Source organism: Pleurodeles waltl, chromosome 5 (genome assembly GCF_031143425.1).
Source record: "Pleurodeles waltl isolate 20211129_DDA chromosome 5, aPleWal1.hap1.20221129, whole genome shotgun sequence".
Lineage (NCBI taxonomy): Eukaryota > Metazoa > Chordata > Amphibia > Caudata > Salamandridae > Pleurodeles > Pleurodeles waltl.
The window spans coordinates 1,496,648,023-1,496,667,870 of record NC_090444.1 but is presented as its reverse complement, the minus strand read 5'-3'; the positions used below and the strand labels follow the sequence as shown (position 1 = coordinate 1,496,667,870).

General features: G+C 41.7%; 1 protein-coding gene across 2 annotated transcripts in view; it reads right to left on the bottom strand.

The window, feature by feature from the left end:
* The window catches only part of FAM83B (family with sequence similarity 83 member B), a 240,414-nt gene that overhangs the window by 62,855 nt on the left and 157,711 nt on the right, over positions 1-19,848 (bottom strand). For both annotated transcript variants that reach the window (XM_069235784.1, XM_069235785.1), the window contains one exon: positions 16,406-16,570. In XM_069235784.1, the coding sequence (XP_069091885.1) occupies positions 16,406-16,570 (165 nt within the window). The remainder of the gene's footprint in view (positions 1-16,405; positions 16,571-19,848) is intronic.

Genomic DNA, 19,848 nt, shown 5'->3' with positions numbered 1-19,848 from the left:
CAGAAACTGGGCCACACCTTTTGGTTGGAAGAACATTACTTCAGGTTTATTTCAACATAGACACTGGTATGGGTTACCTTATGGGCAAACCAAGGCAGGTTGTTAGGACCTAAACTGCTCACCCGCCTGATTAGCTGCTGAACACCAGACTTATCCTTGAGCAAGTCATTTTACTTTTTGAGTGGGTTCACTTCAGCTCTTGACCAATTTGAACTCATGCACAGAAGCGGAGGATTAGTAGGAAAGCAAAGTTGCTAAGACCCTCAGTTACTCCTCACCCGGCCACTTGCATTACAGCATCAACGATGAGCTTGCTGGTCGAAGCTATGAAAGACAGACCGAGCAACATCTGTGGTGAACGTGAGAAAACACGGAACCAGAGATGGCCAAATAGGCAAATAAAATGAAGACCACCAAATCCATCAAAGATGGGGAAGGTAGGTGAGTCTGGGCGTAGAAATGGACTCCCACAGCACACCACACCGCAGAAGTGCCCTAAGATGACATTGCCAGGGTTGTGAAACCTCAAACACTACCTCCACCCAGGTACAGGACAAAGGGGGGGCATGGGAAAGGGGAGGAAAGCGAGCATAGGACAGGGCAATGGACCACGACACCCCTGCCTGCTAAAATAGTGCTGGGCTCATGACGTGGGCAGGCACAGTTCCTCACTGTTACAGCTAAAAATCAGCTCCTAACAAGTAAATACCTTCCTCGTTGGCAGTAGCAGTATGAACGCTGCACATGCTGCTGAAGATTTCAGTTTGCACGGCCTTTTACGGGCCTTGGAGTGTCTACTGTAATCTGCACTCATGCCTGGGGGCTTTTTCTTCATTATCTGTTATGCTGCCATGACGACTGAGGACAGGAACACTTGTCAAAACTGTGGTCAGGGAGACTGGTGGACTGTGGCTAGGCCACCGGCATGTGACAGAGTTGTCGAGCTGAGTCAGCGATGCAGACCTAGTGAACAATAGGAGAACAGACATATTTGCTGGGAAGCACACCAGTGAGACAAATAAACGAGCGCTGGTCCCGAGAAATAACTGTCATTGCCCCCACCTACAAACACCGGCATGAATTAACCACTGCTTGGGATGCTTTTGTGCTCAAAGTCCCAAAAATATGTTTAAAAGTGGTAAATGGCCCTTTCATAAGTTTTAGCATAGTATTGGGATTTAACGCTGTTTCTGAATTTCACAAAAAAAACAAAGCTTGGCTACCTCAATTTTCTGAAAATCATAGATTCTTGTGCCTAGGTGAAAGACAAAACCAGAAGATGTTCTGCTGGCAAAAAAAGATCCACTTTTGCCGTTAATAGCAAAGGTGATGGGAGGCTGCATTTGCACCCGTTTTACCACATATACCCACTTAGGGCTCAACAGTCACGTTTACTATCTAGGTCTGAATGATACAATAAGAATTAATTTAGACTTTTTTTACTGCACAATTTCAGTATTATGACACCATGTAAAAAGAAAAGTTAAACATGTTTGGGGTACGGAGAAAAAATATCCAAGATATTTAAAATTGTGAGGGCATGGACATGCATTTAAAATATTATGGAAGCTTCAATATGCCTCTTTGGGACACAGCATTAAATTGAAGTTTGCCAGAAACAAAATCTATGACTGAAAACTACAGAACTGTAACTGAACACAGGAAGCTCTCCCTGAACTGAACAACTTAATCAAGGAACATGTTGCGCACCAGAGACCACTAAACTTGTATTCAGTCAATGTTCAGGAGCCGCTAGAGAAGTCGATCTGTGTCCAGGGCCTAGGTGCAGAGCTTTGATAAGTGCTAAACTTGAGCTCTTGGGATTGCAAGACTGAGTGCACTGCATGCCCACCAACAAGCGTTTGGAATGCTTACATAAATTGGTCTTTGGTCTCACTATCCCCTCCAGGATGGCCAAATGCTTGATATGACCTAAGGAATATCCGAGGACAATGCAAGTGTCTTTGGAGATGTCACCAACAATGTAACATGAATAATAAGTGATGTGTGATGTTATGATATAAGTAATACAATTGTGTAATTGATGACACATATATGTATATGCATCCCATATATACATATATTTACTGAAAAAAACAAAGTTACAAGAACATTATAGTTAGCATCACATTTTAAGCACACAAAACCATAGAAATTCCACAGATCTAGTTATACGTATCTCAGGAAACAATAACTCGTGCCCTAAGATAACTATCACTTGCGCCCCCACCATGCACAGTTCTGTTATCACAATTGTTTTTGGAAATGTTGCAGTTATATAATGAATGATGTCATACAAGATGTCATTCCTGATGTAATATGTGGGGTAAGTAGAAGTGCGTGGCGAGGGTGTGAGTTACAGTTACCTTAGGGCACATGTTATAGTTTCCTGAGAATATGTATATCTATAACTGTTAAACTTCTATGATTTTGTGTGTTTAAAATATGAACCTAACTATAACGTCCCTGTAACCCTTGTTTTTTCCAGTGAATTTCTATTTTTTTAATGTTAAGTAATATTTAATTACTTTATGCTAATCCAACCGCTGCCGCCGACCCTAGGGAGCTGAAGAACTACGGACCCATCTCTCTGCTCCCTTTTCCAGCCAAGGTAATGGAGAAGGCTGTCAACCAGTAATTGACCGAATTCCTCGAGACACACCATATACTGGACCCTTACCAATACGTATTCAGAAGCAACCAAAGCATTAAAACTGCACTCTTAGCTGCCACAGACGACATACGCATCATACTGGACAGCGGAGGCACGGCCTCACTCATCCTCCTTTACCTCTCTGCTGCAGTTGATACCGCTCCCACTACACTCTCTGTGAAAGACTACACAACACAAGCATCCGAAATAAAGCATTGGATTGGATCAGGTCCTTCCTCACCGGATGATCACAGAGTGTCAGACTACCACCGTTCATGTCAGTACCCAATGACACATGCTGTGGAGTGCCCCAAGGATCTTCACTCAGCCAGACACTTTTCAACATCTGCGTGGCACTGCTTGCCAAGATCATCAAACCACATGGGCTAAACATATTCTCTTATGCCAAAGATACCCAACTGATCCTCTTCCTGTCCGAGGACTCTGCAAAGGCGAAGAGAAATTTCCACTACGTGAGGAGAGCAGTCGCCACCTGTATGGAGGTCAACTGCCTCAAACTCAACACAGACAAGACAGAGATTGTTTTAATCGGCTCCACCCCTTCTGCCTGGAATGATTCCTCATGGCCCACTACTTTGGGAAACGCCCCCGCCCCCTCGAATCATGCACGCAACCTGGGCATCATCATGGACTCCTCTGTCTCTGTGACCGGCCAAGTGAATGTTGTCTCTTTGTCATGCTTTCACACCCTGCGTCTCCTGTGGAAGATTTTCAGGTGGATCCCCTTCGACACAAGAAAGATAGTCATCCACACACTCGTAACCAGCAAACTGGACTATGGCAAGGCACTCTATGCCGGCATCACCAAGAAGCTACAATCAAGACTACAAAGAGTCAGAATGCAGCAGTCAGACTCAACCTGGATGTACCCCGATGCAGCCGCATCTCCTCCCACCACTGAGGCCTACACTAGCTCCCAGTCAACAAGCGCATCACATACAAAATCCTGATCCACACCTAAAAGGCACTGCACAACATAGGACCACAATACGTCAACCACCACCATGCCTTCTATGTACCCGGCTGACATCTCTGCCCCTCCCAGCTCACCCTCACAGCCGTCTTCAAGATCCAGAAGAGCACAGCAGGAGGAAGATCCTTCTCCTTCCTGGCAGCCCGCACATGGAACACACTACCTCTCAAGCTCAGGCAGATCGCTGAAACAGTTCAGGAAGGACCTCAAGACCTAGCTCTTCGACTAAGCAGCACACCAAAACAGTGCCTTGAAACCCTATGGGTGATTAGCCACGCTTTACCATTCTTTGCTTGATTGATTGATAGAAATTCATCTGTTACATTTATCTGAAGTAACTATAATTTGTGCCCCAAGGTAACTATAATTTGCGCCCCCGCCATGCACAGTTTTTTCATCAAAACCTTTACTGCAAATATTACATTGATATTATCAAAAATGTTATCAAAGATATCATGACTGCCGTAATTCGTGGGGTAATTAGCAGTGCATGGCGAGGGTGCCAGTTATACTTAATTTATGGAAAGAGTTATCGTTACTTGAGATGACTCCATGGATAACAGGTGAATTTCTATGGTTTTGTATGTTTAAAATGTGAGCCTAACTATAATGTTACTGTAACCTTTGTTGTTTTAAGTTAATTTCTATGATTTTTTAAATTCTATTTTCTAACTATAACATCCCTGAAACCTTTGTTTTTTTCAGTGAATTTCTATTTTTTTTAACTTTAAACATTTTTCATTACTATATATTAAACCAACCACCAACGAAGGCCGTGCACGGCGGTGGTTGGCGCAGGGTCTGAACTGCGATCAGGTCATGTGACCAACCCTGATAAAAATTCAACCTGCGCTGTACATAGCACGGTTAACCGCAGCATACGGCTGCAGGCCAGGTCCTGAAGCCATCCCCTATTACCACCCAAACCAGCACCACACACAGCCTTTGGCCGTGCATAGCAGTGGTTGGCTGCAGGGCATGGCCTGTGGCCAGATACTACAGCCAACCCCCCTAACCACCCAACCCCACACTGCACACGGCCTTTGGCTGTGCACTGGGAGTGGACTGCCGCCTGTCTCTCAGAGTGGACAAATAGGTGTGTCAGGGTTTATCTGGTTCTGAGAGTGCCTGTGAGGCTGTCTGTCTGGGTATGAGAGTGGGTGAACCCATGTCTTATTGGGTTTGCGGTGTGGTGTGTCAATGTCTGTGTGGGTCAGTGAATGGGTGTGTGAGGATTTCAGTGACTCTATGAGTGGGTGTGTGAGAGGCTGAGTGGGTCTATGAGTAGGTGCCTGAGGTTATGAGTGCAGATGTGAGTGGGTGCACAAGGGTCTGAGTGGTTCTGTTAGGAGGTGCATGGGTGTCTGAGTGGGTCTGTGAGTGGGTGCATAAGGGAGATAGAGAAAGAGAGTGAGAGGGAGATGGATAGAGAGCTTTTAGGCTTTGATGAAACACATACTTACAATGAGATATTTCTGTACAACTTGAAAAGAAAAATGTATTTGTCAATTAAAAAGAATGAGATCACCTTCCAGTATGAACCTTGTACTTTTGAAATGAGTAGAAACCTCAACTTTCAGTGTGAGGAAGATTATGAGTGTCAATCCTAGGAGAACTAGGAGAACAGGACTAGGTATATAGGGACCTACCAGACTGGTAGAACCAGAGTGAAGTGCACAAGGAACTGGATCAGGAAGCCCAAGGCGGGCTAATAAAAGGATTAGCCAGGAGCAGGATGGAGGAAGACCAGGAGTAGGAGGACACATACATGATACTAGACCATCCCTTTTGTAAATGGTTGTTATTCATGCTTCCTATATTGTCAGTCCTTTGAACCTCCCACCTCTTCAGCTCACCTATAGGGCTGGTAAGTGTTTGCTGAAAAATCAGAGCATACGATGAGAATAAAAAGCTAAAAATGTAAGACTATGACCTCCGAGAGTTTGAAGACTCTGTCTGATGCTGGCACAGCAGTCTGAGGGTAGATCAGAGGACATAGGGACAAAAATCTGGTGGAGAAGTTTAAAGGGGGATGTGTCAAAATGAGTTAGGTCTGTGAAGGATGGCAGAGTGAGTTTGAGAAATGCAAGATGGCTAAAGTCAGAGAAAATATTTAATGCCTAACAAAGAGGGTCAAAGGGCTATGGTAATCAGCAACAAAGAGCTCAGGATCATATAGAGGCTCTGATGAGTGGAAAAGGGGTAAAGATAGATTATCTCATGTGGCCCAAAGAGGAATTTTTTGTGTTCCCCAGCTCTTTGTGCTGATATTCCATATGCATGTAAGTGTGGTGGCTATGCAGGTAGGGCCTGTGTGATAAAAGCCTGAGGGAATGGACCAATGAGATCCATTATGCATGACAAGATGGAGGACAGACACAGCTTCAGTGCACAGAGTATGTATATTAACTGCAACCCTGTGGATAGAGGGTGGACATACAGAACTGAACCGAGGGCGAAAGGAGAAAATGATATGTAAAATAATTCAGTGAGATCCTTTGTAGTAAAGGCTGCGGATAACCTGAGTGACAACGTAAGGTAGATGGTAGGGGTAAGGGGTAAATCATGTGTTTCTCCTGTTAAATGTTAAACATTTTAGCTTTTATCTGTGCCTGATGACTTCTCAGGAAGCTTGATGACAGCCAGGTGCTGAGACCTCATACTTCATTGTGTCCTTATTTTGGATACTTCTTCTTGGAGCCTGCACTATTGCTACTGCTGGGATAGCTATCACTTAACACAAAGACTGTGTCAGAGCTACAGCCAGAAAATTATATTTGCAAGAGAATCACCCCACATCAGTTCTGAAACCTCTATATTGGAACCACTTGAGTATTAAAGTGGAAGTGTGAAATCATCGATCTATAAGTCACAAGAATGAAGGTAACAAAATGGCTCTGTTTATGTTGTATATTATTTCTTAACATATTTGTATAAAGTCAAAGAGTAAGAAATCTCTGTGAGCTTTTATTCTTCCATGCCTTTGATGCATGTATGTATTTTTCTGATTTACTGGGACAATTAATTAATATTCCTATGACATCTAGTTCAATTAATTATAGTCCCACTTCTTTTCTTGTGGTTCCACAATTAAATACTACTACCGAATGGCAGACAGATTAAAGGCCGTTAAAGGGTGGACTCTATACTGTGTACCCTGCTTAGAGTAAAACCTGGCTGTAAGGGAATGGAAAAGAAATAATGACCCAATCATCCTGTGAAAAAAACTCCCAGCTTGTGGGACCATTCGTTTTTTAGTTTTTCAAAAACAAGCTCCCAATTTTGGACTTTGTTTTAGAAAAACAAAAAATATTGTGAAATGTCTGCTGGCTGGTTATTGTGTCTCATGGTACTGTCCTTCAAACATTTCATGCATAGTGCACGAACAAAAACAGCCATGACAGCAGTTCCTGTCAATGTGGAGAGTTGCCCACAAGGCCAGGCGACAACTCTAAATTTGGTGGCTGAAGGCCATTCAGAATGATGGTGGTATTGTCCTCCACCATCCTGAAGGAGTTAACTCTGTCCTCAAAACTCTAAATCGGGTCCACAGTTTTTTTAGGTCAAGTACTCAAGCGCTTTGACCTGTTTAAAGAATTGTGGGCTTTTAACCACACCCACCTCATGCCCAGCACTTTCACTCATTTGTGGGCTTGCCTTTCAAAAATCACTTTTTCTCATTGGTAAATGCTTTACGTTTGTGCCACATTGGGGTGGCTTTGTTACCCCCCTTGCAGACTGACCCTGCTACATGCATAATTGCATGATTGCCGATACGTTTGACTCTGAGCGAACTTTTTTTTTTTTTTACTTTTGTGCCTCTGCTTCATGCTCAACCTCATGCTCATGGTGGCCATGGCGCTTTGAATTGGCTCGCTAATGTCAACTAATGTTTTACACTTAATTTTCAATTTATGTGGCAAGAAAGGTGCAGTGAGGAATTTACAATGCCAATAGCTATAACTCGAGCAAATGCGAGAGCCATTGCTTTGCAAATGCTTGTCTTCCTCTGCCTGTGTTGGTTATTTTATGCAGGACCCTCTGCTAGTGATTCTATTTTGATAAATTCACCCTAAATATTAGATAGTTCTATGTCAATGGAATACATCACTTCCAGTTCTGCTTTCAGCTTTTACAATTCATTTTTTTATGTTTTAGTCTGATTTTGGCTTTTTTTAACTGAACAAGTATTAATAATAATGCCATAATGTACTGATAAATGATGTTCTGAATGACTACATGAAGTCTTTTGGTAATCCTATATCTGGCCAAGGTACAGTCCCATGACTTTGCGAGTATGAGCAAGCACATAGCTGTAGAAAAGCTTGAACTAGTCTTGCAAAAGTCCTTATCATCTTTATCTATTAGTCACCTCTGCAGGTAAATGTAAAGGAGTGGGAGCATTTGTGGACCACCAGATAGCTCCGTATAAGGCCTCTGAAGTTGTTATGTCTTGACTCATAGAGTAATGGAGTAATATTCTGTGCCATGTCTTTTAAAATAACTTGGACACATTTGAACATTTTGTGACCTTTAAACCTATATGTTAGTGCCTGCATCTAAGCAAGGTTTAGCACTAAGGCCCATATTTATACTTTTTTAGTGCCACTTTTTGATGCAAAAAAGGCGCAAACTTACAAAATACAATTGTATTTTGCAAGTTTGCACCGTTTTTGCATCAAAACTTGATGCAAATGTGGCGCTAAAAAGTATAAATATGGGCCTAAGAGTCTCTTGTTGCAAAATCACAGGGTTTGTGACCACAAAAGTGAATATCACAATCCTTTTTATGTGTTGCAAAAATTTTTGGCCAGTAAAAGGACTTTTGTGATCATGTTTGAATTGCAAATAGGAGGGTTCATGAAAAAGGCTTCCTCCCTCCCCTTTCCAGCTTGGAAAGGAATCTATTGATATGTTATGGCTACTGCAAACACCATTGATGAGCTAATGACCACCAAGTTGAAGTGGTGAAGAGGTCCTCTAAGGACCCCTTTTTTTGGAATCATGCTAGTAGCCTCATGGGGACAAGTTTTCTAAAAACCTTTCTGTTTTCTTTTATACAAGCACTGATTCCTTTAGGGATTATGGCTGCTTTGAAAAAAAATGTTTTACATTTTGGAATGCATTTATAGATATGACGGTGTGCTGTCCCTTGCAGGCCACCTGCCTTATGAATATTTATTAAACAGGTCGCTCTGCAAACTCCTGAAATTCAATATTTTGCGAACCACCCTCAACTGTACAGATGTTGTTTTGCAGAATACTATTCTGTTCACAAAATGTATGAGTGGATTTTGTAACCACTTTTTGTTAATGAAATAATACAGCAGGGCCCTAACTTTCATAAGGAAATAAATGCCAGTTGATTTCACTCATTGTTTGCAGTTCTACCTGGGATAGTAGTGAAGTTATTCTGCTATTTGAACAGTTGGACAAACTATGCAAAATCTCTTCTATTTAGCCAGTGGCTGGATAAAAAGTGACTGTTTCTGCTATTTTAGTGGCCACCGGTCAAACTGTGCAGAATCTCTACTATTTAGCCAGTGGTCGGGTAAATAGTGATGTTTTTCTGCTATTTGCACAGCCGACAGCCAAACAGTGCAGATTCTCTACTAAGGGCTGAGTATGCAGAATCTTTACTATTTAGCCAGTGGCCGAGTAAATAGTGAAGGTTTTCTGATATTTGCTTGGCTGCCTGCCAACCAATGCATAATCTCTTTCCATTTCACTAGTGGCTGGGTAAATAGTGAAGTTTATTTGCTATTTTCAATGCCAGCGGCCGAGTAATAGCAGAAGCAATTCACTTTTTACCTGGTGGTCTGGTAAATAGTAGCTAACTTATTGCAAATCAATGTATGAACTTGTGGTTACTGTACCTTGCACTGTAGGGTTAAATGGACAGTGAGGGAATGCCTGACAGGGCATGTCATGGACTCAGTCATCAGTATAGTAAGTAAGTATTTTATTTTATAAATTAGTTCTTGAGACCCACTCTCCGTATTTTAAGCATAGTTCACACCCAACGTGTAAATCACTACTAAAACAGTTCAAAAGTGTAATATTTGAAATCCTTTCTATGGGGAATAGCTATTAACAAAGTATTTGTTCATGAATATGATTGTTGCTTTCACAAAAGAAAAGTCTGCATCCAGAAGCACGTTTATACACATTTCAAATCATCTAAAGCAAGCAGCTAATGTAGATATTCACATTCTATTGCAGGTCTGGTGTTGTTTTGATGCTGTGTTTTAGCAATAATTACAAACAAAACAAGCACGAAAAGATATTTCATTTCTTTAGAATAACCCAACACATTTACAGACGCAATCAACACAGAATACGTTTATGCATGTCTGTATCTGTTCAAATCAATATTGTCTCTTGAAGCCAAAACCCATTCTGAGGTCTGCAAAAGAAATGTGCCAAGCCAGCAGCAAAATCTCTCTGCGGTACTAGAAAAGGAGTGGCATGTAACTGAGGAATGACTGTGTCCACAAAGCTTCTGCTTAAAAATGTGGTAAGTTCTTGAGAAATGCGTCTTTTCAGCAAGTTCATGTTTTTGCAACTTCAGTTCCAACATGTGGATTTAATGTCTAAATTAGTCAATTGCTCTGCAAAAATGTGTCACAATATTTAAAATATGGAGACACTGTCCACTTAGAATGGTTTAACAAGCATTGGCAAAGCCAATAGGTTTCGCCTCTGCGAAATCTATTGGTTTGTCATCGTTTTTTTAAATCAAGTTGCACAGCTACACTAGCTGCTGTACAACATGGCTTAAAGTTGGAAGAAAATGTGCTATGACGCGCACAGCGTTGACCCTATTACATCTTTTTAACTTTGTGCCATGCTGCTGTGTAACATGTCAAAACAATTGCTAAAACCAATAGATTTAACAGAGGCACAATGTATTTGCTTTGGACTTTGCGTGTTATGTTCTAAACCTTAAAAATTGCTTTGTGATTTGTATTGCTGCCGTAATAAATTATGCTAGACTCCTTCCTTCAGCATGTCTTGCCTGGCTGTTTGTTCTCCGAGGGTGGCCAGAGGTCTCTGACCTCGGCATGGGTCACTGTGACCAAAACATTACTACGAAAACAAAGGTGGCCTTGAGGAGAAGATCCATTGATGAGTGACCTTCTCACTCTGTGGATTTGAAAAAGCAGAGCCCTCGCAGTCGTCAAAACACGTGTCAGACGTTAGATCATAAAAAAAGGCATGTTTGCAAAGACAAACATTTTATCAAGAGATACCGTTGTGCTTCAAGGACTTTTATCCCACTGCGTGGTGCCCTGACAAAAATTTTGTGTTTTATCTGTAGGGATACAGATAACAAGAAAATTATGAAACCAGAAGAGACACGTCTGCAGCTGCACACTCAGAAGTGGACTATCAGTGTCAGGCGAAGTGTTACACCTGGGAAATCACCTACATGAAGTTACTGGCTCTGGATATGGGACTGATCTTAAATGTTTGGGAGCCCTAGTTGGTGAGTAAAAAAAATCTGCCTACCACAATTCCAGCAAACTTGCTTTCCACCTAGAAGGTACCGGATGTGATGGCGAGATTTTTAATTTGGTTTTGGAAGAAACTTACCTTGCTTAGTCTAATAGAAAATTCAAGGGCGTGTGTGGTTAAAATGTGAGCTCTCCAGTGCTTCATTGCATCGCGGGCAGTGCCTGGCTGCAGTTACGTTATTATCCTGGGGTGCACTGGCTCCCTCCCACTTCAGCCCTGTCATTTTGTAAAGTGAGGCTATATGTCTAGGTATGCAACAGCATTCATTAAAACAATTGAAGCAGTTCCTCCCATCCATCTTCATGCTTCTTAACTCCTACAGTGCCCTGGACGAGCTGGTCTCGCCCTAGGCCAAGGTCGCCGTGTGCCGAGGACAAGACCAGCAGACCCACAGAAGTAGCGCTGGGCCTCCCACCCTTCCCCACGGCACAGATGAAGGGGAATCAATTCCCCTTCCACCCCCACCCTCCCAAGTGACATCTGATGACGTCAGCGTGCAATCACGCGCTAACGTGAGCTTCCAGCATGATTGGAAGAGAAATGCTTTGCTCTTTAGATCAGGGGCTGGGGGCGGCACAGAGACTCTTTCCTTTCAAGTCTCTTTGAGCATTTCTGCAGCCCGATCGTGAAGTGATTGGGTCGGTGAAATGGCCACTAGAAACCAGTTTGTTTTTTTCTGTTTTTTTATAAGGGAAGCGACCCCTTGAGCAAGGGTTGCTCCGCAGAGGGCCAATTGATTATTAGGCCTTTTCTGCCCCCCTCCCCGGGGGCAGGTCCGCCTATTTGAATTAGGCTGATCTGTCCCCCCCACTAGACACCAGGGATTATTTGTTTTTTGTGTACATTCATAAGGGGACCGATGCCTTAGGCATGGGATGCTCCCCGCAGGCAAATATTTTATTAGACCTTTTCTGACCCCCCCCCCCCACGGGGCAGATCAGCCCGGGGGGATTAGGCCGATCTGCCCACAGGGGGTGCAGAAATCACCAGACACCAGGGATTTGTTTGAGGTTTACATTGATAAGGGGAGCAACCCCTTAGGCAAGGGTCTCTCACCAGGGGGCAATTTTTTTTTAAAGGCCTTTTCTGCCCCCACGGGGGGCAGAAGCCACTAGACACCAAGGGATTTTTTGTTGTTGTTTACATTTATAAGGGGAGCGACCCCTTAGGCAATGGTCGCTCCTCTGGTGGGCAAATTGTTTTTATGCCATTTCTGCCCCCCTTGGGGGCTGATCAGCTTATTTTTATTTGGCCAATCTGCCCCCAAGGGGGGGCAGAAACCACCACACAACAGGTTTTTTTTTTGTGACAATTTTTTAAAAAAAGGGAGCGACCACATAGGGAAGGGTCGCTCCCCTGGAGGGGAGGGGGCACATTTATTTTAGGCCATTTCTGTCCCACCTGGGGGAAGATCGGCCTAATTTAATTAGGCTGCTCTGCCCCAAGGGTGGGCAGAAACCACTAGGCACCAGGTTTTTTTTTTAACAGAAGGGGAGAGATCCCTTACACAAGGGTTGCTCCTGTGGGGGGCAATTTTATTTTAGGCCATTTCTGGCCACCCTTGGGGGCAGATAGGCCTATTTTTCATAAGCCAATCTGCCCCCAACGGGGGTAGAAACCACTAGACACCGGGGGGGGGAGGTTGCGCCAATTTCATGCAAGGGGAGCAACCGAAATGTGAGGAAAAAGTGTTTCTTTGGCCAAATGTTGAGGCTTGCAAAAGATTCTGGGTAACAGAACCTGGTGAGAGCCCCACAAGTCACCCCATCCTGGATTCCACTAGGTGTCTAGTTTTCAAAAATGCACAGGTTTGGTAGGTTTCCTTAAGGTGCCGGCTGAGCTAGAGGCCACAATCCACAGCTAGGCATTTTCCAAAAAACATGTCAGATTTCAATGTAAAAATATGATGTGTCCATGTTGCACTTTCTATCGCGGGCACTAGGCCTACCACATGAGTGAGGTACCATTTTTAATGTGAGACTTGGGGGCAGTGTTATTGCCCCTTGTCTTTCTCTACATGTTTTCCTTTCAAATGTAAAACAGTGTGTAAAAAAGACGTCTATTTGAGAAATGCCCTGTAATTCACATGCTAGCATGTGGACTCCGGAATGCAGAGATGTGCGAATAACCACTCCTTCTCAACACCTTATCTTGAACCCCTTGTAGAAATATAAAAGTTTCCTTGATACCTATTTTTCACTCTTTATATTTCACCAAATGAATTGCTGTATACCCAGTATAAAATGAAAACCCACTGCAAGGTGCAGCTCCTTTATTGGCTCTGGGTACCTAGAGTTCTCAATGAACCTAAAACCATCATATATCCCCACAACCAGAAGAGTCCAGCAGATGTAACGTTATATTACTTTTGAAAATCTGACATCTCAGGAAAAAGTTAGAGTAAAACGTGGAGAGAAATGGCTGTTTTTTCACCTAAATTTCAAGATGTTTTTATTTCAGCTGTTATTTTCTATAGGAAACACTTGTACGATCTACACAAATTACCCTTGCTGAATTCAGAATTTTGTCTACTTTTCAGAAATGTTTTTTAGCTTTCTGGGATCCAGCATTGGTTTCACACCCATTTCTGTCACTAACTGAAAAGAGGCTGAAAGCACAAAATATAGTAAAAATGGGATATGTCCCAGTAAAATGTCAGAATTGTGTTTAAAAATATGGTTTTCTGATTCAAGTCTGCCTTTTCCTGAAACCTGGGAAGATGATTTTAGCACCGCAAACCCTTTGTTGATGCTATTTTCAGGGAAAACCACACACTTTCTTATGCAGCCCTTTTTTCCATTAAAAAAAAAAGAACAAACTTTTCGCTGTATTTTGGCAAATTTTTTGGTCTCCTCCAGGGGAACCCACAGACTCTGGGTACCTTTAGAATCCCTAGGATGTTGGAAAAAAGGACGCAAATTTGGCGTGGTTAGCTTATGTGGACAAAAAGTTATGAGGGTCTAAGCGCGAACTGCCCCAAATAGCCAAAAAAAGGCCTGGCAGCGAAGGGGTTAAGGAAAGCAATACCAAGCAATGTATTGTGTTTTGTTACATAAGGCATTATAAACTAGGATTAGCTCAACCTTGTGAAATGTAGCTTAATCATAGACACCTGTTTCAGAAAATGAAAGTAATAATTAAAAGCAATGCAGCTCCTGATGTCAATTTTAAACTTCTTTTTATAAAATTACTAAATATGGCCAAAGCAATAGGTTTATCATGATGGAATTACTTTGTTCTCACATTTAGAAATGAGCACGAATATGACATAAAACACATAGCAACTTCAAAATGTCTTGAAGTTTGAACACTATAAGTAATATTTTTCTACGAAGTCTGGCTTGGTGCAGAGGTTTTTCAATGAAAGAGCATACTTTTGTTTAAATTACGCGGACATTAAGACTCTTCTTAAAAAAACAACGTTTGAGCGTGGTTAAACTGGCAATTCAGCTTTGCTTTGATGTCTCCAAGTGTATATTCACTTAACTTTTTCGTTCCTTTTCATTTTTTCCTATGAAGCTCCTTTTCAGCTGGCTTTCTATTGATGATGTGAGCCACGATTTACAAGGTTACAAGGTTAGAAGAGAACAGGTTTCATCCCTGCTTTTATAAGCAGTCATGGGAGTAGCCAGAAAAATAAAATACCCCCACTCGGAAACATGTTCAAAATCGCTCTGAACAAGGAGGTGAGGCAACTGAATCCGGAAGTGGTTCAGGAGATTGCTTTCCTGGAGGGAATCTGAAATTCTTAATTTTCATTAATTCTCTTCATCAGTCTCATTTCCATCTTGCTCTCCTCTGTTTCTATTATTCCTGTACTTTTTCCTTCCATCCATTTATCCATTAAACCTTTATTAAGTATTTTCCATCTAACCATTCTTCCTTTTCACCATTTTTCATCATTTTATTCATCATTCCTTGTCTTTTTCTGGCCTACCCTTTTAACCATCATCCAGCCATCCTCCTTACCTTCTTCCTTCTCATCCTTTACTGCTTTCTTTCCAGTCATCCGTCTCTACTTTCAACCTTTCACCACCTGTCCTTTTCCTTATCTAACCCTCACCAATATTTCTTTCCACTCTTTTCTTCATCCATTAACCTCTGCATTCACTCACCCCCTTTTCATGCTTTCCTTTCTCTCTTTCCTTCTGCTCACCTCTTCCTCTCTCGACTGCAAGAGGTCGGTTTTATGAGAATGTTAGAGACTAGAGTCTCCAATCTAAGTAAAAGGAGGCATAAATAACAAATGTTTCAAGTTACAAACAATGGATTACTGAACCCACCACCCACCCAAGCTGCTAAAGTAAGGGGTTAATGATGCCCCTGTAAGCAATGTCTGTATTGTGGTGATTGGGAGGGCTATCTTTGAATCATGTTGTGGTCAGTACTGGATGAGGTTTCATTAGCAGGGTAACTGGAATTATGTGGCAGGAGAGGGCCAAATTATGCAGCAGGGTTGAGTAAACCGTGCAACAAGAAAAGGCAAATTAAGCAGCATAATGTGGCACATTTTGTACTAGTATTCATTATTTCATCACTTTTAAACAACTAACGAGAAGGGCCACTGGACTTATGTGATTGTGCAGCAACAGCGATTTACGTATAATTATAGATTTGCCACATTTGCCACATAATCCATCATCTTCTGCATTATCTGCAGTTTGTAACAAAATTTAGCAAAAAAATCTGAGACATTTTTACTAATGTCCAAAAACAATATGGTCAAATACACCATGGTCCATGGAGAACTCAACAATAAGGCTCAAATTAGTAAACTACCCCTTTCAGATTGTTGCAGTATTATAAATTATAGCTTACTCTCAACAGTGAGATGGAAAACACAGCAGTAGGCATTCAGCAACAGTTTAGTTAAGATAGAAGTGGTCGCACAAATGATGCAGAATTGCATTACTATATTGATGTGAAAGAAGTCTATGAAGCCACTAATGGTTAGGGGTGCTCTTAAGCTATCTGTTGGAGAATGTGTTACTGTATACCCCATTGTCAATCTCAAAAGGGAACGTGCAAATAACATAAATAATTGTTTAAGTTTAAGAGAGCTGGGGATGAACATGCGGAACTGGAATATTTTAGGCTATATGGCTCTGCAAATATTATGGTTCCCATGCTGAGATAAACGTTATTTCCAAATTGGAAAATACCAGAAAATTCCTCTCCATAGTACAAAAATATTACAAGGTAGACATGATTTTCAGTTGAAAATTGAAAAAAAAACTTACCCGGTTTCTCTGAACTTGAAAACCCTGTTTCTCGGTCATTTTAAGAAAATGACACATTTTGGTATCGTCAAGCAAAATGTATACTGAAATCCCTCTTGTAGATGCCTCGATGACTTCCTTGAATAAATCCACATCAGTAAACATGTCCATGACAATGGCAATGACCTGTTCATTGAAACATTTGAAGAAATAAAAAAATGCACTTAAACATTTTTGTACAAAATAAGGTTCAATTAAAAGAAAAATATCAGCACTAGGCAGACATGCATCTGTGCAGTAACATTTTACATTAACATATGCACTCCAGTAGAGAGCTGTTTATTGCTCACTTACTAAACGTTAGTTTTCTACATAAAAACATACACATTTAAAGATGCTATGCATATTAATTCAAATATTTACTAAAGCTAAGAAGGGGGACCCGAGGTGTAATATAGGTAACTGAAGAATAATTCTATGTGACTGTAAGCCACCGGTGTCCTAAGGCAGTCGTGCACTTTGTTTTGTAGAAAGTGTGTAGTTAGCTGATGAAGTAAATAGGTATTTCCACAGTTTACCACCTGAGCTCTAGGTCTGCAGGGCAGAAACATGGAGCAGCAAGAAGGCTGCGTGTCTCCGAGTTGTGCAGACGGCAGCACCTAAACTAACACAACGTTACAAAGTTAGGGGGTCTTGCGAACGAGTAAAAGGACGTCACCAAATGGCCCTATGTGTGCATCAGGGGAGCAAATTCTCCAAGATAAAGTAGAAACTTGTCAGAACTAGCTTAATATAGTGTAATATGATCAGCATTCGGGCATAACAATTAATGTTCGTTGATATGAGGTTTAAAATCAAATTATCTAGCTATTTACAACATAATCCACGTAGATATGTAGAGCCGCTACTGCATATCGTAAGCAGGTGAGCTAGTTCAGCTCAGAGGATCGTGCATTTTTTATGCGTTTGCCGTGTCCAAAGTGCATGCAAATGACTAGGGCCCTCATTACGACCCTGCCGGCGCTAAACCTTTTGACGCAAAACTGTGTTAGCCAGTTCTGCGTCAAAAAGCATAAATATGGGCCCAAATGTGCAATATCAGTGCTAAATACAGTGCTCTGTTATAAGTGAAAAATATTACATAGTGCAAATATGCAAATGTATTCTTCAAGCAATTACATTCAATGTTCAAGTACACTACAGAGAAAAGTACACTCTATTTTAAAATACACAAGTGCCAACCATACAAGTAGCTCCAAGCATAAAGTAAGCATTTCTACCCACTCAAATAAGGTGCAGCAGTACCATAATATTACTCGAGCATCCTACTTTAACACCTTACATATTAAGAGTAATAAAGATTGCATTTGTATACCAATAATTATCTTCTGCAGTACAGGTAAGGTGCCAAGAATTAACACTCATATACAACAGAAATTCAAACACATTTAAAAACATGTAAAAATGTAAAAATCTTTGCACAAAATATTTCAGTTGGCAGGGCAAACAAACAGTGACGAGCCACAACTGCCAAAGTTATATTATGTTTCAGAAAAATTGGTCTAAAAAAGTGACGACCTGCAGAATGAAGAGCTGGATATAGAAAGAGCACATGATTTGATTCTTCAACATGAGACAGGCAAAGGTAACAGACCCTCTCATCCTTCGATATGCCTTCCTTTTTATGGGCGAGCGCTAAGCGCTACGTCCATTCTGTAATCTCTCTTTGGGCTTCAAACCACGCCCATGTCACGTCAGTCACTTACATTGGTTCGTGGGCTTGTCTTTTAAAATCTGCTTGCTTTCATTTGTGAAAGGCATGCATAGGTCATGCCTTTTCCGGTGTTTAGCCCACCTACACAGCACCGGTAAACTACTGAAAACATACGAGGCTTGATGTTTTCAGCCTGGGGTCCGGACTACTTTATCTGTTTATTTTCCACGCTGCGCGATCGCGCTGCATTTTACATAGTGCGAGCGTGCTGCATTTTTTGGTCTTTTCTTTACAACGCTAATAGCTCTAACTCGAGCAAATGCGAGACCCGTTGCATTGAAAATGCTTGTTTTTTCTTGTAATAACCCACAATAGGAGCAAAGGTATTCATGGTATTCCATCGGAGATAGGTTTTTTTTTTTTACAGATGATACTTTCTATTACAAGCTCATTTCTTACATACTGTGAACAGTGCAAGATAACTCTCTTCCCACTCAATGTGTACAAAGATTTTTTTATCAAATTTTTAAAAGGTTTTGGGAAAGAGGAATCCCCACACCGAGGAACCTCAAACATTACCAGAGCTTATATATAAATAAAATATAGTGCACTCCTTTCCTTCAAACTATGAAACATTTCAAGTTTTAGTGCAGCTCTAATGGAACCGATTTCACCACCCAACAGACTGTTCCCCCATCCCAGGACACCTGCTATAGCGAGCACAGTTGTGGAAGATAGCCCAAGGATAAGCCGAAGGGCAGATGGAGAAGCCGAAGCATTTAGATTAAAAATATGGGCCTTTCTACGTTCTCAAAAAAGGACCAGTGTTACTAATGTGTTGGAGCATAAAGCAATAAGCTCATCGGAGCCAACCCAACTCCTTTTCAGTAGAGTAAACACAACTCAGCTTGGTGGTATTTGAAGTCCCAACCCTTTCTATGCTGACAATTCCAAAATGGACCAAACACTATTTCTGCTTATGCACTCAGAGGTTTAAGTTAATAAATACAGATGCATAGGCCCAGGTTTACTAATGTTTCATGCAGTGCCATAATCAACATTGTTGTACTGTATTGCACAATGGCGGAAAACACAGTGCAGTTTCATATCTATGAAGATCGGCAGGTTGCTGCACTCATCCCCTGAGATGGCACTCTGATTACACTGCCTTATGTGATGCACAACCTATCACGATAGTGCAAAGGTGTCTAGGGACTGTCCAGCCTATGATTTGGATAAGAAACCCACACATTGGGTGTATGCTGTACACCACAGCACATATGCAATGCACAATTTTTCTTGACAAATGAAAAGATTTTGCTTAATTTATACCTACAAGAAGTAGGTATTTACCTTTTAAGTGTGGAAGATGACCTGGGCAACGGGTAGGCGGTGGTTACATCCAATCATCGCCCAGGGTGGGGCAGAAATCCCACTAGACACAGGGCAATATTGTTTTTAAAGTTTTTACTGTTTTTTACTGTTTGCTATGTATTCTGGGGAGGTGCACTGGCCCAGGGACATGGGCATGTGTTTTCCCTAGCTCCTGTGCAGGAAAGACTATAAGACCCCCTGGAGGGTGGATTGTTTACTCAGAGTCTGCATTCACAGGGGGGAAGAGGGGGAAATGCCCACTAGACACCAAAGACAAAAGGCTGAAAAAAGTAGAGGTTTGATTTGCCTGCCCTCTCATGAGAGAGTAATCCAAACCCACAATAAGCCCAACAGGGTGGCTATTCCACTGAGGATA